Source organism: Dipteris shenzhenensis, chromosome 9 (genome assembly GCF_047967505.1).
Source record: "Dipteris shenzhenensis isolate YYH24624 ecotype China chromosome 9, Dip_SZ_1.0, whole genome shotgun sequence".
Classification (NCBI taxonomy): domain Eukaryota; kingdom Viridiplantae; phylum Streptophyta; class Polypodiopsida; order Gleicheniales; family Dipteridaceae; genus Dipteris; species Dipteris shenzhenensis.
This window is the reverse complement of record NC_141604.1, coordinates 41,797,908-41,822,569: the sequence shown is the minus strand read 5'-3', so window position 1 is coordinate 41,822,569 and position 24,662 is coordinate 41,797,908. Positions and strand designations below refer to the sequence as shown.

Sequence of the window (24,662 nt, the reverse complement as noted above, 5' to 3'; positions counted from 1 at the left end):
AGAGTCTCTCCAATCTCTGAGAAAAGTAACTCTCTTGGAGGAGGCTGCTCGAGAGGATCCCTGCATGGTCGCCCATATGGCCATCAGAGTGTGTATTGTATCTGTCCAAGTACTGGCCAAGGTTTGAGAAGGGTGAACCTGAGAACCCTCCATAGCCTCAGTGCATTTGGCTCTCCAAATGTGCCATGCTGCAATGCTAGCTAAAACCTCCCATGGAGAGTCAATCGAGGAATGAGCAGCCCTGAAGAGAGTGGCCGGAACATCTTCTAAAGAGCACGACTCCACAAGGTGTCATTAGATGTGAAGAGCGCAAGACGAGTCATGTCTCTCAAAGAAAACTTGGGGCCCTGAAAGAGTGAGCCAAGCCACTGATCCCCAGGTCATATAGAAGGGGAGGCGAACAAAAGTGCTGAAAAGACTTGCAATCCCCTTCCATATGATTCTCGCTCGTTTGCAATCCCAAAGGCAATGCTGTACTGTCTCCCAAAGCAGAAAGGCAACGAGGGTAAGTAGGGTCAGCCCCGAACCTGGATCTCCAATGGTTCACTGCTATCCCACCATGAATAGAAAGCCACAAGAAGAGAGTGATTTTTCTATTCCGGTGGGATTTCCATAGCCTCTGCCAAAAAATTTTCTGCAAATCTACAGAAATTTGAAAATTCTCCCAATGAGGAGCTCTGGTGGGCCTCCAACCCCTATAGCTAAGCTGGAATTTCTTGGCATTACTGACTAACGAAAGAAGGGGATGCCCTTCTCTCGGTGCCCTTCATCTATCCACTCCCATTCCCTAGGGTCCCACTGCAAAAACTTAATTGGTTGAATTAAAGCTCGCTATATTGAAATGGGAAGTTTTAATATTTGTGTTCTCAAATCCATTATTAAAATTATGCGGAGAAATGTAAACTTGTAAAAGATGAACGAGGTGGCAAAACCATTGTGGCCTAGCTTTAATGAAAGGAAGAGTAGTCGAGGTAGTACTAAAGAACATGTCCATTAACAACTTCTTCCAATGGCCTTGCTTTAACATTAAAGAAGAGAAGTTGAGGTAGGGCTAAACAAAGGCAACTTGCCCATTAACACCTTATAATAGGTTGGGGTTAGGGTAAACAAACTAACACAATGCTTAACACTAGCCTCACTTTCAATAAAGTCATGTGGATCAAATACACACAAAACAAAATATATGATCGAATTGCTTTGATGATAGTTGTTGAGGTAGAGCTAAACAAAGGCAACCTTTAAGGCCCATTAACAACTACTTTGTAAAATGGCCAATGGCCTTGCTAAAATGAAAGGGAGAGTAGTTGAGGTAGTATAGGTAATATTTAATGCCAATTAACACCTTATAAGGGTTTAGGGTAAAATAAACTTATAATACGTTAGGGTTAGGTTGAACAAACTTGTAATAGGTTAGGGTTGGGATCGACAAACTTAACACTAACGTCAATTTTAAAAAAATAATGTTTTTTTTTTGAAAAAGGAAACCAATAGTGCACAAGTGCGCATGGGCATTGATTGCCTTCAAGTATAACGGGGTAAGTGCTGTTGGATGCAAAAGAGAAAGCAAACGATTTCTAAAAGAGCATGGGGCTATTAGCAGGCAGGGTAATCTTCACAAATGGCAATTTGTCAATTTATTTTTTAAAAAAATTACATGCTTGAAATTCACAAAATCCTCCACTATAATACCTCTAAGGAGACAATGCTACCCATATAAAAATCCCTCAACTGAAGTTGACTTACATCAGTGAGCCTGCCCAAATGGCCTCGAAAGGCCAATTCTGTGGCCTTCAATAGTGCACAGTGTGTAGCGGAGAATTGTGTCCAGAATAATGTCCCTCAAGAAACGTCAATTTCCCTTTGCAAGGCAACCGAAGCCTTCCCCAAAACGAGGGGCAGGCCAAAAAGTCCCTTAACGTTCTATAGAAGGGCCAAAAAAGCCCTAACTTTCCGAAAAGGTCAGACTAAGCGATTGGTAGTCCAAAGGTCACCCCTGCGGGTTAGGGTTTTTGTTGGTGTAGCATCAGAGACAGCGTACAGACTTTGCAAGGGCACGCCTCATAGGTATCATGGGCTCCCTCGACGATGCCGTCGGCATCAACGGTAACCTCGACGAAAACGGCCATGGTCATCTTGCTTCCAACGGCATCCTCAAAGATATTGCAAACGATCCAAATAGAGAATTTGCCAAAGCCTCAGCTTACAAAGAGGCCAAGACTAACGGTCGCTCTCAGCTGTCGGAAATGGCCTTCTCACATAGCCTGATGTCTGATGGGAATCCGGAAACTCATTTGAAACGAAGGAAGCTTAGCGCTCTGCCTCTGGAAGTCGGCACCAGGGTTTTGTGCAAGTGGAGGGATGACAAATTTCACCCTGTCAGAGTTATTGAAAGGCGGAAACTTTCTACCGGCCCCAATGATTATCAATACTATGTGCATTACACTGAATGTGAGTGCCTGCTATGCTGTTCTTTGAATATGGTAAAGTCTTAGGTCGAATTTTGGACTTTCAGACCTCCATCTTTTAAGTGTATCATATCTTGGGACGTTTGAATGCTTTACAAGCAAGGCTAGAAGATTTCGGGGAACGACTTATAATGAGTAATCTGTCCATCAATGCGGTGGAAGATGTAAACGTACATAATTATATTATCTTTAGACTTACATTGAGTAATCTCTCTATCATTGCGGTGGATGACGTAACCGGAGTAAACATCAAGTTATCTTTCTGAAATCTCGAAAGGACCACAGTTTCTGAATAAAAGACACGATTAATAACTAAAGGACACTATAACCACGTTTTGAAATGCTGTCCTTTTGGCAAGGTGATGTATGAAACACCATAGAACGAGGGAAGGCCCAAAATGCTGTGGCTTACTTCCTCACACATTTATCTTTGTTCCTGCTGCCCAAGGTATTCGACCTGTTCTACATAAAAGTGCACATGTTGGCTTTAGCAAAGAGTTGATGCAACCTTAACGTTTCGAGCACTTATTTGACATGCTCAATGTGCTCTTTTTTCTCTTTACTATGAATGACATGTCATTAAAAATAACTAGCACGTAACGGAATAGAATTGGTTACAAGATCTTGTTCATTAGTGCTTGAAAGGTGGCTGGTGTATTAGTCAATCTGAATGGTATCACTTTGAATCCATACATGCCCTTGTCTATGCGTTAGGCTACTTGTGCTCATCACCCTCTTTTACCCTTATCTTGTGGTATCCTAAAATAATCTTCCAGTATCACGATCCACTCCTCTAGCTCATTTGGTGTATGAGTGTCTCCCTTAAACTTCTGCATCATGAGCTTATCCTTGACGTCCTTTGCAAGGAATTCTTTGTTTTGGCCACCCCCAACTCCACGGGCATCATCCCTCTAAGGTTCACATAATGGTGAAATGACTTCTCATCCTGAATGTCCTTAGGTGAAGCACAATATGATCACAAAGCATTGGTCATTGATGGCAGGTTGCTGTCCAATACCATTGCTTTGTTGAAATGGGGAGCCTCCCATTCGATGCACAGGTTGTGTTTGGCTGGAAATGCTTACTTGCGGCAAGAACTTCCTATTGTACTGGCTTGCTTAATGCATCTTGGTGTATAAATTGTGAATCAAAAGATTGAGAGGAGGATTGGTCTCTCTTGCTTGTTTTGGTGTGGGTATTGAATGGATGTACAGTATTGGGTCGGCCCGAGATAGAGGGCTCCATCAGTACAGGTGCACAAAGTGCACCGTTGCCGCCAAAGTAATCCCCATGCTATGCCATAGAACTCTCTTACGATGTAAAGAAGGCATCTTGGCTATTTGAGTTATCCCCATGCTGGGCTACAAAGGTGTTTGCCTTTGTTTTGAAATGTTGGGAGATTGCTGACCAAGTTGTTGTCCCAAGGCCTTTAAAAAGTGTGCATGTACATCGACAGATATAGCTGATAGGAAACGGGGAAGCATCCTCGTGCTACTAGTGGGTGCTCCTAGTGTGAAAAGCGCTTGCTCATGTCGAGTAGCCTTAATCAGTGGATCATCACTTGGCAACGGCTCATGGAATCGAGTTGCATGTTTTAGTGCCATGGTGAATGAGAGTGTGCCGCATCTGTACCAGGGCCTAGAACTCACAAGTGTGCACCGGATTGTGAGAATATGCTAGGTCTGGTGTCAGAATTCACAAGTGTGCACGAGGATCATGTGTCAGATTGTATGTTGGAAATGTGAAATGTGAAATTTGGGTGCATACGTGGAGTTTTAGATTTACGTAACACAGAACATGGGATTCGAGTGTCAGACGTGAAACTGGGGATCAGGGTGATGACATAGAATTTGGGATACAAGGTAATAGGAAATGAGGAGGCATCCCGGTGCTACTAGTGGTGCTTCCTGTCGTGGAAGGCGCTTGCTTATGCCGAGCAGGGCTTAATCGGTGGATCATTGCTTGGCAATGGCTCATGAAATTGAGTTGCACGTTGGTGCTATGGTGAATGAGAGTATGCTGGGTCTGTGCGAGAATTCACGAGTATGCACCAGGTCATGAGAGTATGTTGGGTTTGGTGCTAAAATTCACACGTGTGCATCGGACAATGCACCATATGACGGAAATGTAAATTCTAGAATTTGGGTATTGACGTGGAGTTTTGGATTCGAGTGATGACACGATATCTGGGATTCAGGTGCGAGACATGAAATGTGAGATGCGGTTGGTGACATGAAATTAGGGATTTGGGTGTGTTGATGTAGAAATCGAGAAATTTAGGTGATGACAAAAATTGAGGGATCCGGGTATGTTGACGTGGAATCGGAGGATATGCCTCTAGATGTGCGAATCCTATATGCAGGAGAGAGTCATGCAATTACTACATGTAGAGAGAGATCTCAAAACTTGTATAGATATCCCATGATGGAATGAAGCCCATACTCTTTTGGGGCATAGTGTTCAACTCAACTTTGATTGTGTTTGTTTCCAAGTGTCTGTGCTCCTTTGCACTATCAACCTTCAATAGCATGTCTTACCCTTGTCTCCCTCCGCCTTCTCAACCTTGAACTCCCCTTCTCCCCTCTCCTCAATCAACTGACATTTGGCAGGGAAGATTTTGATCGAAATATTAGGATTGTTGATAGAAGTACTGTCCGTTGACACAAGTATCGTACCTTGATGAAAATTGTCATATAGAACATTTGGAGCTCTCGACAGAGTCTCAAACATGTGACGACGTGGAAGTTCTTAGAAGGGCTGATGACAAGAATGCAGTAGAATACTCACGTGATGCGATATGCAGCTATGGCGATACTTCGTAGAGGCCTAGTAGGTGGTAGTCAAAGTGATGGCGAGTCGGGTAGCTGCGTGACATGCAACATACGGGTTATGAGTTGAGCCTCTGCTTCAACAAAAAGGCCGTGACAGGAGTCTATGTGCTAAGCCATAGATTCAGTAAAACGGAATGCGACGGAGAATAAAGCGGCATGTGTGTGGTGCTAGTGCATTGTTGTGACGAAATCTTCGTGAAGCGAAAACAATTACATAAGGTACCGTGTTCACGAAACTGTTTGTTGCAAATGAAAACGTAATTGATTGGTCGCTCCTTGTAGCTCCATCGTGATAGGTAGCATTGATTGTGGCCTATAGGATTAAATGATTGTGATTCTTTTGATATTGTAATCATATGTACATAGACTAGTCTGTGGTCGGAATGGTGCAAAGGAGGGCACGAAGAGCAACTTTAACCCTTTGTATATAAGCTTTGTTTTCTTATGCCTATCATGTTGTGTGGAGTGAGACTGTGAGTGCCTATTTTGTCAACTTGAGATCCCTTCATTTCAAGTTCATATTAGAGCTGAAATGCCTAAGAGACCTCCACCTTCTCATTTTTTCCAAGAAAGTCTCTTTAAGCTAAGGGAGATTTTCATTCGGGATAGTGAGGAAGTCCTAAGCTTTTTTTTGTAAAAATAAAATAAAAAGGAAGTCCTAAAGCTTTAAAGCCTCAAGAAGGCCTTGGATAAGACTTACAGCCATCAGGAAGTCCTAAAGCTTTAAAGCCTCAAGAAGGCCTTGGATAAGACTTACAGCCATCCTGGCCGTCTATAACCTTTGTATAACTTGGATATATGATAAAAGACATAGATTAGCTCTGATGCTTGGGACGACAAACTTTGCTTGCTTAGTATGTCTTCCTTTTGTTTTTCAAAAATTTTTGTTACCTCTTTCTCTTTTATTTTCTTGGTAGAAATTTGGACTTTAGAACAACAAAAACTCTCTTTTTCCTTCTCTTTCGGTTTTTCGTTTTCTCTTTTATTTTCTTTGTAGAAATTTGGACTTTAGAACAACAAAAACTCTAAATTTGTATGATTGGATATATTTTAGTCTTACAAAGGTATATATAGACTAGCTCTTGAATGTGTGCATACTATAGTAAAAATAAATATGGATTATATGCTGTTGCATAAACTGGTTTGAATATCAAGTACTGATCATACGTGATATTGTTTTTGTTGATGGCATCAATAGAAGGCTTGATGAGTTTAATTAGTTGAAAGTTGAAGCTATTGACTGTGGAGGCCTACTTAACAAACATAAGCTATTCTATGATCGAATTTGAAGTAGGAGTGGAGAATCAAGTTTAAGTAATGAACATTGTTCACATGGTTTTTTGGAGGTCTTTAGTTGTCGTGGCATGGCAACTTGCTCGCACATATGTCCTACTTCATTACTATTAATGGTTGTCCATGCTTTGCTTCTAGGTTATCTCCTCTGCCTTGTGTTGATGGTTTCAATGCTTCATTTGAAGTAAATGTTCTTGTATGCATAAGTAAAATTAGGTGGTAGTAATACATTTTATTGCTCGAATTGATGGCAGTCAATAGAAGGCTTGATGAGTGGGTGAAGCTTGAGCAATTGGAACTTGAATCTATTGAGCCTGATGCAGACGAGAAGGTTGAAGATAAGGTATATAAAGCTCTTGTTAAATATTTAAGTAACTACTTTGACATTGGATGAATTTTAGTAACTATTTTGACATTGTTACTTGAAATACTTGGATGAATTTCATGTAACAATATTTTAGTTAAGGTATATAAAGCTAAGGTAAGGTATATAAAGCTCTTGTTAAATATTTTAGTAACTGACATTGTTACTTGAAATACTTGGATGGATTTCATGCTTTTATTTATAGAATGCACTTGTAGAAAAGAAAAATGCTGTTTAGATTCCAGAAGCTCTATAACTTGTGTCGAATCAATTCTAGGTTTCTTTTTTTGACTTTAGGTCAACAATGTTTCCGACACATTGGACCTAAATTCAAAATATGCATACATTGGTGATCAGCTGTTCAACTACATCGTTTTATCTTATGCGGGTGCAAAAGCCCCAACAGCTAATCTTATTCTCATTTATTCTTATTATTATTGAACAACAAAAAATTCTAAATTTGTATGATTGGACTTATTCTAGTCTTACAAAGGTATATTTTTCTATCACCTTAGCGGACATGCAAATTCTTTGAATTTTCGTCCAAGTGGTGATCAGCTGTTCAACTACATCGTTTTATCTTATGCGGGTGCAAAAGCCCCAACAGCTAATCTTATTCTCATTTATTCTTATTATTATTGAACAACAAAAAATTCTAAATTTGTATGATTGGACTTATTCTAGTCTTACAAAGGTATATTTTTCTATCACCTTAGCGGACATGCAAATTCTTTGAATTTTCGTCCAAGTGGTGATCAGCTGTTCAACTACATCGTTTTATCTTATGCGGGTGCAAAAGCCCCAACAGCTAATCTTATTCTCATTTATTCTTATTATTATTGAACAACAAAAAATTCTAAATTTGTATGATTGGACTTATTCTAGTCTTACAAAGGTATATACATACACGTGTATCAACACATTCAAACCTACATGCCCATACATGCACATGAAACTCTTCAAACTAAGTTTCTATCAAAGCTCTCAACGATAGACCCCATCATAAGGTTTGTACCAGTTTGTTTGCGTAGTCCAACCTACTCCTCATGAACTTACAGGTGCTATTCTAACAATTTCATTTATGGAAGTTCTAGATGGATCGTTAGGGAGTAGGCTTCAACGTCCACATCGGATACGTATATTTGAGCTGGGGTCGTGATGGCCATTTGGTCATTCAGGAACTCATTGGTGTGCAGGTCCAATGTGCCAATGACAATTTGGTCTTAAACAAACCTTGCATGGCTCTTACCAAATTGTGGTGATTTAGTTGCACTTTCATAGACTCTAGTGGTAGACTTTGAACTTAAGATTGTGCATCCAGAATCCATAGACAAAATTAATGCTTCGACTTATTGTCGCTGCCATGTACATTGCTGCTTTTTGGCCACTAGACCTCTTTGAGGGTTGAGAGTGGAGCAAGCTAGGGCGACTCTAGGTCATAATGCATCTTGTCTGACTATTTGTTACAACTATTCTGGCTGGCATCAGATTATGAAGGCAAGGTTTGGAGGATTCTACTGTTGGATGCACCTTTCGTTTCCATCGCATATATAAATGTCCAATAATCCATGGTGTAATCCAATGTTTCAACTTTGTCATCCTTACTAAAGCTGAGACGCCTACTTGTAAGGCCCCCACGTGAGTAGAATCGAAGAGCATGTTTGAACGAACAGCATAGGTGGAGAAAGATGTAGATGTGCCAATAGCGTGGCTCATGTTTTGAGCTCTTTGTTGTCCAAGACAGCTTCTTGCTGTTCATAGGAAAGATGATGAGGCACATAGTCTCATGCACTTAACTTGAGATCGTGATGTGGCACACAAGACCATAGGGGATCCATTCGTGGCATAACATCCACGAACGAAGGCATAAGGTCATGTGGCAGTAGGCACGTGTAAAAGCGCATCCATGTTGTGTTTTTAGAGGATGAGTTTGGGAATGTTCCTGGATTCATCTAGGTATATACATCCATGTGGCATAGTTGGTGGGTGATGTGGCATAGTTTGCAAGTCCAGCCTAGCCCTTGCGTGGGTATATAAGTGGACTTTGCACCTCCACTCTCCACCATATCGTGTATATGAGTCTTCACCCCTTCATCACTGAAAAAGTGTAAAAGTGATCAGGCAGTTGCATGTTGTTGCTTCACCTCCTGTCTCAGGAGTTGTGTGAAGAAGGCTAATAGAGGAGAGCATGATTTCCAAATATTGTACGCCTGTTGTGATGCTTCAGCTTTCAGCTTGTTTGCATTGTGTATATTTAGATCTACATTGTCTCTTCTATCTCTCTTCAAGTGTGAATTACGTGAAAATAGAAAAGTTTTCTGCAGCCTTAGAAACAAGTTACAAAGGGTCCCTCTTTTAACACCTTGATGTCAGCTGTGCTTGTGAGGAATCTTGTTTGTCCCTTCCATTGGATACTTGGAATTGTCTTTGGATGTGAAAGTCAATCTTGGATGTGTTTGTACCAATCCCTTTTGGTTACTCATAAAGGCATCACCACATACCCCTTGTCGCTGGGATTTGGCACCAAATTTGCTGGAGTACGTATCTCCTCGTTGGTGATGAGTGGCTTGTCGATGATGACATAAAAGTCCAATGCTTTTCCAAACTCCAAATTGTTTTTGTTTGGAACTTGTTGGCCAAGAGTTTTCCTTAGCTACACTTACTTTACATGGGCTTAGTTTGACTAGTGTTGGTTTTTTGTACTAGACGGGAGAAGCACTATTTTTGCTTTGCAACTATTTAATGTATCCTTTTTGTCTTGTAGACCAATTATTTCTTTCTTTTCTCTTGCGTCTTCCGCCTTTCCCCCTCCCTCCTCTTCGCTCTCGTTCTATCTCTTATTCTCTCTCCTTTATGCTTTGTACAATTATTTTGGGTTTGTTAGTTCCTTGTTTTTTGCAATGCCAATCTAGCCAGCACGTCTTTCATGTAGGATCGAACAGACTATATTTTTCTCTCTGTATCATTTTAACAAGTATCATGCATTATGCAAGGCATAACCTATAGTTCCTGATAGGGGAAAATCGGTATCTTGAAAAAGTACATTACTTAAAAGTGTATCTTTCTGCCTACATCACTTGAATTCTGATTGTTGGCAATATCTATTAATTAGATCAAGAATTCCTGTAATACTTAAACTCATGTTTCGACTTCGCTGTAAAGAATTGGGGTTTGCATTGAATGTGCTTTTTAAGATAACATTTCTTGGCTGCCATCAATCAGGTTTTTGCAAGACAAGTTATTAAACATGGGATCAAAGGTTTTTGTAGTCATTTCACTGAGATTTGTTTCATTTCTCATCTTCTGCCATTGCAGGCTGGGAGTTTGAAGATGACCCGCCATCAAAAACGGAAGATTGATGAAACACACGTGGAGGAGGTAGGCATATTGTGGCATGATAAGGAACTAAATGTCTTTATTCGTGGCCATTGTTCATGAATTTCAGCCTCATTTTAAAATACATGCTGTTCAGACTGCAAATGAGGAGTAGAATATAAAGCAAAGTACTTGATTGAGCTCTTGTAAGTTACTCTTTGACAAGTGTGTCTGTAAGAAAAGAAATACTTTAAGATGTTATGCATAAATATACTCGTAAGTTCCTTTTTATGTGTATCGTGCCATCGGTTGCCGATTAAAGCTTGTTGTATACATAGTATAGAGTCTGTAGGTGGCCTTAATCGTTTTATGGACATTTTCTCAATATTAAATGTGAATCCTTGTGACCAGATTTATGTCCCATGGAGCTTGTAATATGCCTGTTTCTTCATTTTCTTTCCCACTTGGGGAAGATAATTTCTTTTCTTAACTCTTTGACAAGTGTGTCTGTAAGAAAAGAAATACTTTTAGATGTTATGACACACAAATACATAAATATACTTGTAAGTTCCTTTTCATGTGTATCGTGCCATCGGTTGCTGATTAAAACTTGTTGTATACATAGTATAGTCTGTAGGTGGCCTTAATCGTTTTATGGACATTTTCACAATATTAAATGTGAATCCGTGTGACCAGATCTATGTCCCGTGGATCTTGTAATATGCCTGTTTCTCCATTTCCTTCCCCACTTGGGAAGATATTTGATATTGCCTGTTATATTGTGATGATGTTGCTCTCCACAAATTGATATTTGATTGACTACTTTTGTAGTGTGTCTGTAGCAGTCTTTAGTAGAAGTCTTGTTTCATATTCCTTGAGGATAGACCACTGCACTACCAACGGTCTTGAAGTGCTAGAGATAAAGGTGCTTTGTTTGTTTGTCTTTATGTGAAGCATACAACTAAGCATGACGCCCTTTGTACAGAAGACAGTGATTTTCTACTTGTCATCAAGCTAAGTTGGCGAGCTGCATGATGATTTTTATATTCTGCATTGCTGATATTATGATGTCATTATACAAAACCTAATGCCTATGCTTGATAATAAACTAATTGTTTGCTAGTCCATGAATGCCAAATCCATGGCTGTGTTCTGTTTTTTTTGGTGGGGTTTCGGGTGTTCCGGGATTAGCCCAATGATCATATGCAACAGTAGTAATATAATGATTTACACTCATCATATGCTTGTTACGAATCAACAATATTTGACTGGCCACGCATAGAAAATGTGAGTTCTTCTACGAGTTTTCTGCCAGAAAGCATTTTATGGCTTTGAACTAATGCTGTAAAAGCTTTGTTTGTTTTATAAATTAGGCTGTGATGATGCAGAGTCTAGCTCTTAAGTATTTGCTTTCGAGAAGCCACATTCCATTTGTGTTTTGCTGCAGCCAAATTAAGTAGCTGCTCTGTATGAAGGCTAAAGGTGCTTTTGATGTGCGTATGTGCAAAGATGTAATTAGGCAGTAGTGTATTCTTTTCCTATGGCACATATCTAGCTAGCCTAACAAATTTGCAGTTTGCTGACAAGGATTCGGTGGCTTTTATTTATCTGCCTGTTCAATTATAAAGGTTCTCTGGATTTTGTTTATTTTAATGCCACCTGCCCCCCCCAAATTGTAATTGATGCTGTGATTTTACCCAATGTAGTCTATTTGAGATGCTTTCAAATCTTTACTCTAGAGAAGCCACAGATCAATTCTTTATTTTGTTTCAGTCAACTTGAGTGGCTGTCCAATGATTTTTATTACAATGCTAATACTCTGATACTGTGAATTCTGATGGGCAGTCTCGCTACAGACTGAATAATTATGTTCCAATATATTCTGTCTGTTTTCAGCACTAAAGGTGCTTTGGATGTTATGCTCATGCGCAAACATGTATTGAGCAGTAATGTTTTTTTTTGCATGACTGCTACCCTTGGATTGTTTACAAGTTTTCCCCCTTAATATGTAGTTTTTAGGAGGGTTCATTAGCTTTTGTTCGACCCCATTTTGTGGTTTCTCATTCCCAACAGGACTTCTCAAATTTCATCTGCTATGATCATCGTGTTTCTTATTAAAAAGTCAAAATTTCAGTTTGGGATTAGTCTGTTTGTACATATGTTGATATTTTGTTCTACATTAAACTGATTTCGTCAGCTGCCCAATGATGATTAATTCTGCAATACTGACTATGATGTCATCTATCACACAAAGATCCTGATGGGCATTGCTTTCAAGTCACTGTACTATGATCACGGTCTTTCTGATTTAAAAGTCCGAATTTCAGTTTGGTCAGTCTGTTCATACATCTAGTGATCTCTTATCCTGCATCAAGCGAATTCATTACCTGCCCAATGATGATCAATTCTGCAATGCTGACTATGATGTCATTTATCACACAAAGATCCTGAAGGGCATGCTTTGAATGAGACAACAAAGTCTGATGGTGCCTAAATGCGAAATCCCCTACTGTGTTGTATGAGGACTTTCTTTGTTTTTGCTGTTAGGATCCTTTGGTAATAATGTTGTCAGACTCATGCAAGCATATAAAATGATGCTGTTAACTATGAGACTGAATAAAACTGGATACAATGAGGAAAACTAAGGGATAGAGCCCCTAAAACAGGAATTCACACCGAAGACTGATATTTGAGATCATAAAAAGGTGAGGAGAATGTTCATTTAGTTGCTATTTGATGTATTTTCTCCTGTGTCAGTATTAGAGTACTTACAAAGATAGAGTCCAAGCTGCATTGATTTATGCTTTTGTCTTAGGCGTTTCAGGTGATAGGATCACCAAAATTTTAAGCAGTATTTGTTTCAATTGAGCTAGCTGTCTTATGAAGTTTGTGTTGTTTGATAGTGATTTATAGCATCATTTGAGTTTTTTTCTTTGTGTGACAGGGGCATGAAGATTTTGACGCTGCGAGTCTCCGAGAGCATGAAGAATTTACAAAAGTCAAGAATATTGGCAAAATAGAACTTGGAAAGTATGAGATTGACACGTGGTATTTTTCACCATTTCCTCCGGAGTATAACGATTGCGAGAAGCTATTTTTTTGTGAATTCTGCCTCAATTTTATGAAGCGCAAGGAACAGCTCACAAGGCATATGGTGAGTTAATTTGGAAGATATACATACTAAACAAAGTAGATGATGCATTGGAGTGGGTATGGCTTGCTGCATGTAATCTTATAGATGTATGGGGTGGAAGGTTTTTTTGAACTTGTGCTTATATTAAGATTGAAGCTTTGCTTAGCAGAAAGCTGGAGCTTTTGCATAGTCAATACGAAACATTGGAATCCCTTGTCCCTAGAAGCCATAAAGCATCTTTATCATAATTACTTGACTGCGAAATGCTCCAAACATTTGAAGATCATTGTTTATAAATGCAAGGCTATATTTGTTATTGTAGGCTTTCCTCATGACAAAAGAATGCGATTTGTCTGTACTGATCTGGAGATTGTATGTATGACGTTTTGGTTTAAGTAGCATTCAAATAATTTAGTGCTAGTAAAGTTTCTGATGCAGGCTTGGGTGCAAGACATTTGCGTAATACTTGTAAGTAGATAAGGATAGCCTCTCCTCTTGTTGGAGACTGGACTGGACAGGGAACACTTTGAATAAAGCACTCCATTGCAAGTCATTAAGAGCATAGGTTGCTGTGTCCACCATCTGTCATATATGTACTGCAATGTCATAGTTGCATGAAATGCCGTTTTGGCAACCTGAAATGGGATCCCAAAACGGCACGTGTTGTTTTGCCGTTTCGGAAACTTGTTTTTTCCCCAAAAAACTCGGACAGGGTTTTTGGTCACCGTGGCCCATCGCTCCTCATTCCAGCCCATCGTCTCTCCTCTCCTATGGATGCTTTTAACTTGTGCAGGTGCAAATTGTAATCCGTTTTAGTTGACTGTCTTGTGGAGACTTTGAATAGACCTAGGTAGGTCTGCATATAAATTACAGCAAGCAATAAAATGTAGTGTTCTGTTTATCTCCTTGGAGAACAACATCATCTATGGGACATCACAATTCATTGTAGCTTTATATCGCTTACCAGCTCATTCATAGAAGCACATCATTCTTTGTAGAAATCGAGCCCTCAGTCAGTCCACCAAAAGAATGAAGGACATACACGTTATTTGCAAACCCCCCAGCCCGCAAGTAGGTTTGAGGTGTGGGCTAAGCAGTATGAACGAATTCATGATATGTTTGCTATTCTATTGTGCTCTTTTTGATGTTCTGAGATTTTTCTTTCAGATCAGGGTTTGCTTTATTCCTTCTCTCTTATCACTTTTTTGAATATTGAGTATAAACATAACAATCTGTTACAAGTTCTAAGGTGAAATGAAATAATTTTTCTGTCATTTTGTTTTAAGTTTAGTGACCTTGCTGATGCTCCTTTATTTTCATGCAGAAAAAGTGTGACCTAAAGCATCCACCTGGAGACGAAATCTACCGCAATGGAACATTATCTATGTTTGAGGTAAGTCCATGCAGTCAATCCCACAGGATTAGTTTCTCGCTGCTGTGAAGTGCACTGAACATTAATTTCTCAATTTCCAAATATGAGCATAATTTTATTTAGGTGCATCATAGGCAAGGTTTATCCCTGCATTTCTTCTTGCATTAGTTTTGGAGACATGATTGATTGCTTAGATGCGATTCTAAGTTGAGCAACTAAGATGTGAGCCAGAAATGAATTTCCCATGCAGGTTTCACTCTGGCCCTCTTGAAAGACTGTCAGTTTCACAATTTTGACTTCTTTTTACTGCTGTTTGATAGGTTGATGGCAAAAAGAACAAGATATATGGGCAGAATCTTTGCTATCTTGCAAAGCTTTTCCTGGATCACAAGACCTTGTATTATGATGTGGACTTTTTCCTTTTCTACATTCTTTGTGAATGCGATGATCGTGGCTGTCACATGGTTGGCTACTTTTCAAAGGTTCAATTGCCCCTTCTCTATCACAGAAGATCAATATTCAATGGCCTGTACAGTTGCCTTTCTTTTTTCCCCTAGTATGATGTCAAGTGTGGCAAAAGAATTTGTACTGAAACTATGAGTGTTCCTATTTTCTATATTCTGACTCCTTTTCTGTTTTAATTGTCTTTCCTACGTAATCTTGGCCTGAATGAGCAGCATAACTCTGGCATGTTTCACATGGAGGTTGTATATGCTTTGCTCAATATTAGAAATACTGAGGGTTCTTTATTGTATCTTCTCTCTGGCACAAGTGTTTCTCCGTCAAGAAAACTTTGACAGGAGAAAGAAGGTTGATAGTAAGGAAAGCTAGGTGCTCCTGCTTGACAGGAGGAGCTTTCCAAGTCTTCCCTGCCAAGCAAAAGCAACAGAGCTCCTTGTAATTCTTCAGGTTGAACATCTCCTTCAGATTAATAGTACTTGACAGGAGAAACACAAGTGAGAGAGAGCTACAATAAAGACTCTACAATATTCCTTCTAATCAGCAAAGCCAATAGAACCGTCCACATCAAAACATGTCAGAATTATGCTGATCATTCAGTCCAGTATTGCGTATGAAAGAAAATTTTTTTCAACAGGAGAAGCATTCTGAGGAAGGCTACAATCTTGCTTGCATTTTGACGTTGCCACCTTATCAAAGGAAGGGTTATGGAAAATTTCTCATCGCATTTTGTAAGTATTGTTTTACAATTCAAAGTGTAGGGCAGGTTAATTAAATTTATTGTGATTCGCAGGGACATACTGTTGTAGCATGCTTAGGCATATGCATGTAATGGTGTTCCCTAGGAAATTAAAATTTGTAAGCCTTTGTGGCATACAAATGAAAAGGCTGAAGCCATCATCTTGGGTCATGTTTTCACCTCTAATCCATTATTTAGGGCGTATATTTGAAATCACTCTTAGCTGAATAAATAGAAGCAGCAAATTTCACCCGTTTCGAGTGGTATTCCTTGTTGCCACTTCATGATGTAAATATTTCAGATGGTACTTGACAATTGCAGGCTCTTCTCTACCTTATTCACATGTCTCTGCCTCAATCAATGCTTGTGACTTAGCCACAACCCTTTCTTGGTACAAGAATCCACTACATATCAAGATCCACTTCCCCCTCAGCATTCACCTGCTTATGTGATGAAAGGAGAGAGAAACTAGGGACATTAACCACAAAAGCAAAGGGCAGGGAAAGTTTAGGATCTTAAATACTCACAAAATCAAATAGCGGAAAAGTTGAGGATCTTAAATACTTGATCCTTTTGGACTGATAATATGACCCGTTTGAGAATCCTTCAAAATTTCACAAAAATTGTTGTATTGTCTATTGATACCATCTTTGAGACTTTGAGATAGACGTCTAGTTATGCACTCCAACATGAACCTTATGTTTGGGAGAAACATAAGTTGCGGCCTGCTGGTATTGTGATAATTCTTTCTATCTTAAATGGTGCGTTGCCCTATCAGCTAGATTTAGATTTAGATGCTCGTTGGGGAGAGACTAAAATGAAAATGTTTAGACTTCACAAGCACCTTTTGATTAGCCTTCTCCTTTAGTGCTAGCCTTCATCATGGCTGAGTCTGACCTTCACCTCCGGAGTGCCGACAGAAACTCAGTACGAAGACTTTGTATAAATGGATGCTCAAGTATGTGTGGGTGTGTGTTGTATGTGTGAGAGCATATTTTTATACTATGGTCTACTCCCACTGTTGGGGGCTGATGACGTCAGTGGGGATGCCATAGTAGCTAGTCCCTGCTATGCATGATGGAGTTTATGGTTTTCAACCTTGTGAGTGACTATCATGAGATTGAAACTGCACTATGTTGTGTTTTTAGAGGATGAGTTTGGGAATGTTCCTGGATTCATCTAGGTATATGTTTGGGAGAAACAACACCATCTTATATCACCGAAAGCATTGATTGAGATCAAATGCACCACCATAGTGTCGAACAAAGTGCAAGTCTCTTCCAAAACAAGATGTGTCCAAACAGGCTGAAACAAGTGTGCTCTCTAAAACCATGCTGGTAAGACATTGTAGTAATTTAATATCAATAATGAGCTAAAAGTAGAAAGACATTGTAATGAAACCAGAGAACAAGAACTGTATCGAATCAGCGTATTTGGGAATGAGTGATCCATACAATAGGCCTCTCTCTTATAGAGAATGAAGAGCCACACTTGAAAGGGTGTGTTATCCTAAGGGTACACTTTCGTACCAAGAGATCCATACAATGGGCCTCTTTTGAATCAGCGTATTTGGGAATGAGTGATCCATACAATTGGCCTCTCCCTTATAGAGAATGAAAGCCACATTTGAAAGGGTGTGTCCCCCAAAGGGTACACGTTGGTACCAAGAGAGTGTCAAACAAATCACTCCATCCGCATGGTTTTCCTTCTGCTGGCATGAAGCAGGCAGCATTTTCTCTGTTTGGGTGGATTGCTTTCTTTGATAACATTGTTTATGCATAAGAGAAAGCAGGACCGAAGGCTCACTCCATAGTATGCTCAGGGCAATGTGAATTCTCTCCGAAAATTACCATTTCAAGTAGGTTAAAGAGTAAGAATTGTTTAAAGTTCGACTATTGCAAAAAGTTTATATCCTGTACAAAAAAACAGGCAGGGTCTCCAGTAGTTGACGAAAAGTATTCTTGAGGCCTGGAGACTCACATTTGTTTCTGCACCTTGTCACTTAGTTGGCACTTCTTATTACTGCTTGAGTCTTCTTTCTGTGAATGATGATTCCTATTATGTGTATTTCCGTTTTCTTAATAGCATCCTAATTCTTGATATGATGAAATTGGGAAAATTAGAGCATGATGAAGTGAATATTGATTGAGCAACCCCACTCGACTTCTAATGTTAATGCCACACCATTCCTATCACATATGGTCAGTGTGTTGTGCGATGTAATGAGCACAAAGCCTGTCATATGTTTTTTCCTCTTGACTGTACAATGGGCATAATGGTTTCGCTTTGATGTTGGGATGGCTCTTGTTTGTTGCTTGTCATTAATCTTTTGTCGAGTGCTGTAAGTTGCCCACTGCTACTTAATTTGGTTGTCTCCTTTGGTGAATTTAGCATACGAATTGTCAAAGAAGGAGCTTAAAGTGGGAACACCAGAACGACCATTGTCCGACCTGGGGCTATTGAGCTATAGAGGGTATTGGACTCGTGTTCTTTTAGACATTATAAAGAAGCACAGAGGAAATGTCTCAATCAAGGTAAAGATTTAACTTGGAGGACTTGTAGCGTCTTTGAGTTGCGAAAATTTACACGTTTTCAGCTTATAATTGGAATTGTGTGTTCCAACTTAATATCAGCGTAATAGAAGGATGTAAGCAATGCCAGCCTCTAAACAGATCGTTAATTTGTATCCATAGGTTATGCTTTGGTGTCCTAACCTTTTAGTAGTCGGTATATTTTCTCTTGTATTGTGCTTAGATGTCTATTTGTTCATCAGATTGTCGTCCCTGCCCCTGCCCCCTCTAGCACCCCGTGCTTCTGCCCAAAAAAAGAAGGAAAAGAAAATTAAAAAACCACCTTGCTGTGTCCCATATATGCTGAGGTACTGACCTTTTTTTGTGTTCACAATCTTTGGTATGGACATAGTACTATCAGTTTTCCTGCTAATTGGGCCTTTTTGGTACTGACCATGGTAGCGGTTTCCTTGTTATGGTTTCGGCTTGTTGACTCGATGGTAGATGCTTAACCTCCTATCCCTCAGGCATGCCCTCCCTCTTTGTGTCAAATAAAATGATAAGGGTAGGTGGCCTTGAGAATGTGCTCTAGGGAGTGGTTAGAGTGCATGAATAGAGAGGGGAGCAAGGGAGGGATCGCCAGGCAAAAATGTTAGAAATGACCCAACAGAGGGTACGCACAGCGGAAGACTGATAGTAATGCCCAGGAGCTCTCACACTGTGATGTGGGGTGTCACAAACTTCTAAGCTGTGCAAGCCAGTAAATAGACAATGCTCAGAGACAAATATAGAAGCAACACTTTATATTTCCGTCCGTCCAGAAACTAGGACAGGATACAATACCAGTCCTACTACAAGCCTGGCACTTCTAGATCTCTGAGCCTGCCTGCTCTACCTGGAGCATATGCAGACAGACTCTCTGTGTAGATCCCTTCCACCTTGCTGTCCGGAAGCCAGCCTAGGTGGGCAGCACCTTGAGCTCAGTCTGCAGCCCTAAGTCAGCCTCCTTCTTCTCCTGTGTGTAGGTCCAAGGGTGGGCCTGTGGCTGCTGCTGTCTGCTCCCCAACTGCTACTTCAAGTGATGTATTATGATGCTAAATGCCTCTCCTTTTATAGGCCCCAAGGGGGCTGGCAAAAACCGACCAGCCTGTACAGCATGCTATAAAGGTTCAAATGCAAAATATCAAGTACATACCAGACTGTTGTACTGCTTGTGTGTTTGCTCTAAAAGCAAACCCTGCACCTCATTGAGGCACCCACCAAGAGCCTGTGTAATCTTGTACTGTCCCCTTCTGAAGTACAGCATCCATCTGACCATGAGACCCTAGGGCCCTCCATGGAATCCACCGTTGTGTTAGTGTCAACAGCCATGCACCTGGAAGGTACCAAGCGCTCCATGCTGTCCTTCACCTTTACAAAGGCATCGTCGACCCACATCTCTATGTCAGACATCCTCACTATGATTTCTTGGTCAACATATCTGACCTCGGTAACACTCGGTGATGTCACCAGGAACAACTCTTCGGTTACCACATTTGCTTTGGCCTCTCCCTTTGAATCTGAGTCGGATTCCTTCCTTTTGTTTTTCTGGTCCGCCTTTTTCTTTTTGCAGTCCTTTACAAAATGTCCTGGTGTATAATAGTAGAAGCACTTCTTCTTCTGCTTCCTCTTGGAAGTGTCTTCGTCATGAGTCGTCATTCTTGGACTTGCCACCATTAGGCTTGCCCTTTCCTTTGCCAGTGTAATCCTTCGTCAGCATCGCCTTGTCGTCGTCGTAGAGCTTCTCCCGAGCTTCCTCCTGTAGCAGTAATGGACCCAACTCCTCAAATGTCAGAGGTTTGGTCCTCTGTCTTGCTGTCACGGTTGTAACAAAGCTCTTGAAACTCCGAGGTAGTCTCTTGAGTACCATCAAGGCCAAATGGCACGAGTCTGTCTTCTGACCAACTGCTGCCAGCTGATCCCTCACCACCTGACCTGGGTCTGCACACCCTCCGTACTGCTCCGTACAGTTGCGCCACCTGTCCCGGGTCTGCATACCCTTGCTGATGTGTCCGCCTCTATTCAGGGCCTGTTCCAGCCCATATAGACGGCCCTTGAAGCGCCTCTGAAAGGCTGCTGTGCTGGCCACATGACAGCTCATGTGCTGCCCATGTGGCGGCCCCTTACCCAGCCCCCTCCCTTATCTTTTCTGCCTAGGTTCACCCCCCCCCATGCTCTCCTCATATGGGGGCTTACAGATGGGGAGGTGACCATTCCAACAAAAAAGACATGGTGCTGGTGCAATGTAAGGAGAAGAACCGCCTGCAGGAACACTTCGCGAAGCGGAGAAAGTGGGCCTCCAAGACGGACCATAAGGTCTGCCATCTCGGTGAGAATGCGAAGGATGCTTTTTTAGGCCGAGAGGTGCAGGCACGGGTTGTCCTGAAAATGTAAATTTCTTAAGGTTTGGGTGAATTTTACATTTGTGCCTTTTTGAGTAACAGCTTTATATATTGTACCTGGTATATTTAAAAGCATGCTGATAGCATAAATGAATCATTCAAAAGCACCTTTCGTGACACCCTTCTGCTTGCACCCATAGATCTGATATATCAGATATTGAAGATCTGCATTGGGACACTGTTTGTGACTTGATTTAGCCTTAGTTTCCATTGCACTAAACAGAATGCCATAGTTCCACCTACGGCATTAATTTGTGCAAGCACATGGTATAGACTTTGGCATGCTCTTGGCCACACACTCAAGCATGCCACAGGTATTATGTCTAATGGCCGAGCAGTATTACATTAGACAAGAATCTTGTTTCTGCTGCAGTCACATCCTCAAAAGAGAAGCTGCAAGAGGACAAATGTCGTTTGTCTTCTTATTCTTTGGCTAAGCAGGGGCTGTTGGGATGTTTTTTGAAATCTGTATTTCATTTTTAACTGTGGTTTTCTGTGCACCTGACATTCTCGTTCAATATGTTCTTCAGGATTTGAGGTTGTCTCTTGAATCCTTGCAGGAACTAAGTGACATGACTGCCATCAAGACGGAGGATGTCATCAACACACTACAGTCACTGGAATTAATTCAATATCGTAAAGGGCAACATGTAATATGCGCTGATCCAAAGCTACTGGAGCGCCATCTCAAGGCTGCTGGGAAGGGAGGCCTTGAAGTAGACGTTGCAAAACTGATTTGGACACCTTACAAGGAGCAAGGAGGTTAAATTCGATCACAGCTATAGTTTGTATATTGATGAGAGGTTTGTGCATCTGTCAAAAGGAGGATGCACATTCTCTTTCTGTAAGCATAAATGCTTTGTAAAGGTTCTGGTATGCTTGATCTCATGAATGCAGGAAAGATGCCACTTCTGTATCATTGTCCTTTAAATATGGTGCCTTAATCACCTTGTGATTTAATCTCCTCAAAGAATATCAGCCTCCATATTGAAACTATCATTGGTAATCTTTTGGTTCGTGCTTAAAGACAATTTAAAGGGGGTTGTATATATGTACCTTTTAAGAAACTGTGCTAGACGTATACAAAGGGGTCCAAGTGAGAGGGTGATGTGTTATTCGGTTCATATATGGCTGACATTGTTCACATGCATGTATATATGTAAAAAAGGAAGATAAATATCTTTCCTTGTGCTGATAGGTGCAATCTCATGTTGTATTTTAAATAAAAATATGAAAAGCATATTCAAGGATGAGAATTTTACTGTGTTGCAATCTCGGTAGCACAAATGCGGGTGAGATTTGAACATTAAGGACTCTCCTTTCTACTTGGTATCAAAGTATGCTCTTGTAAGTATCGGATGGATGGCTTACTATACTGGGATATGCGAATTGCAACTTCTTGCTGTTGGGAAAGAGGGAATTTATGTCAGACTTTTTTTAATGTGCCATTTCATCTGATAGTGATGAATGCAGTGAGGTGATGCATCTAACTGATGCTTATCTTGAACTAGGTAGTGTAAATTAATGTCTTCTTGTGTCTCCCAATTAATATCTGCTAGAAACCTGCCAGTATTTAGTTTGTCGGGGTTCAACTTTCCGGACCTCGTTGTTGTGGGACCCTAGTAGAACCTTGTTTGAACAGCACCCCGGCTTACAAGATATCTATCTATGGGAAGCAAAACAAAGCTACTCATCTGGCGCTTTACTTGACAAATGAGCTAAGGATGTTGATTGCTGTGTAAAGACTTGACTAAGCTAGTAACTTGTGTTGGGGCAGCATGAAGCAAGTGGGAATGAAAAAATAGCCGACTAGATTGATAGAACTCTGACAATTGGAGAAGGACAACATACAGGTGAGAAGCACTCAATGAAAAAGACGCACTAAACTGATGTTACAAACTTCGGGTTTCTAGACCCTATGATGATGTGGCAGTGCCATGTGACGGGCTAGATAAATTTATCGGCCCATTGTAAAGATAAGCCACACATGCTGAGCTTAATTGATGTCAATATGACCACTGGTTGGTCAAGGAATGACAGTAGTGGGCACACTGACTGAGACTTGATTTTTCTCCCTCCCTCAGTGCTGTTCGAGCATGTCCTTGCACCATTCAAACTTTGTGCCACCTAACGGCTTGTGAAAAAACCAGCTACTTGTGTATTTGTGGTGCTTTTGTCATCACCACAAAGTTGTTTGAGGCATTCTAATTTCTTTTAAGAGAGGCTTAATCAAGTGGCTTCACATGCTACAATGCTTGCTGCCTTGAGTACTTGATTTAGCCGAAGGCAATGGAACTACCTATTGCTTTTTACTGCTCCCAGGTAACCATGAACCAGCCCGGTCTGCATTTTTAAAGCCATGAAGAATCATATCATATACGACCTCAATACGTTGTACCTTTCAGATGTTTAAGTATTTTTTTGACTACTTTCTGATTAACTCCCTGGGTTCTGCATAATTTTACTTTATGGATTGCATAACTAATATCAAGCCTAGGAGTCGTCTAATAAATTAGGTTGTCCACAAGCTGCCTATATAAAGTCGTATCATTTGTCAGCTTGTCACTGCCATTCATGGGAGTTTTCAGATGTTAGTAACGTTGCATATCGAACCTCTTTAAGATATCTATGATATGATACCATCAACTTGTGAGAGAATATACTCACTAGAAAGTTGCCATATTTCAATCCTCAAGCAGTGCAGCAATCCTAAACTGATCATGTCAACAGACTTATAGAGGTTAGTTGTACTAAATGCATCATTGCTGCCAGTAATCAAGTTATAAATCACATATTTTGAAGAAACCATTTTTCTGTGCTGCAATAGAGCAAAAGTGTTTTGATACTCCTAAGTCTTGCTACAGGTATGACGGTTTTTTACCATCAGTACCTGCAACCTGTTTGTGATCCTTTGCAACAAGTATTGCTTTGTATTTTTGTGATTTACCGTTGGTGTCCATTGTTGATTTACCATTTGGTAACACATAAGTCCCATATTGTTTCTTCATATGAAGTTATATTCAAACTCCATGGCATCCTGAAGAGAAGTTCTTGACTGCTTAATTAGATCTATCTCACAAATGATGCATGTTGTCTCTCGTATGTAAAAGCTACATTGGGATAACTAGAGTCTCCCTAATTGAGCTCTTTGAGATCGTCTAAGTCCCTTTGATGGTTTCTAGAGTATCATGTATTTTAGAATCTATTGTTATACCATTTTGCAAGCTTTTCTTGAGTAGCAAGGGGAGGTTCCTTTTCCCACTTTCTTGTTTTTGTTACTCTTGTTATGTTGATTCAACCTCTTGCTTTTGCTACTGTGTATTGTAATTCCGTTATGAGGAATGCATATTCAATGTTTAGATTTCTTAGAATGCTTGAACGGGCTCATTTTTAATGTTGTTTGGTTGTTGCAATGACCATCGAAAAGTCCCTCTTGTGGTAGATTATCTCTACAAACCAAAGTTTTGACGACTTTAGTATGATGTCGCATGGTTCACATTCTAAACAATTCTTCTTCTTTGAAAGTGGAAAGACTTGTATAAAAAGGTGATTTTGATCATTCTTTCACTCTACTACAAAAGTAAGGTTGACAATAACCATCATGGTGATAACATCAATCCTTTTCAATTATGCTCATATATTAAGGAATCATAGGAATAAAAACCCCATGTATAAAAAACCCCTACCTATAGATTGCACTCCTCCTATAAATATGGGGATGACCCTTTTGCATCGAAGGT

General features: G+C 40.3%; 1 protein-coding gene across 1 annotated transcript; it reads left to right on the top strand.

Moving 5' to 3' along the window:
- The first annotated feature begins 1,945 nt into the window (after positions 1 to 1,945).
- Positions 1,946 to 21,869, top strand: LOC147898650 (putative MYST-like histone acetyltransferase 1). Its single transcript, XM_087379046.1, has 9 exons — positions 1,946 to 2,448; positions 6,844 to 6,932; positions 10,269 to 10,331; positions 13,213 to 13,422; positions 14,726 to 14,794; positions 15,094 to 15,255; positions 15,870 to 15,963; positions 18,363 to 18,505; positions 21,483 to 21,869. The coding sequence occupies exons 1-9, from the start codon at positions 2,070 to 2,072 to the stop codon at positions 21,687 to 21,689; spliced, it is 1,416 nt and encodes a 471-aa protein (XP_087235172.1). The 5' UTR covers positions 1,946 to 2,069; the 3' UTR covers positions 21,690 to 21,869.
- Positions 21,870 to 24,662: the final 2,793 nt, after the last annotated feature.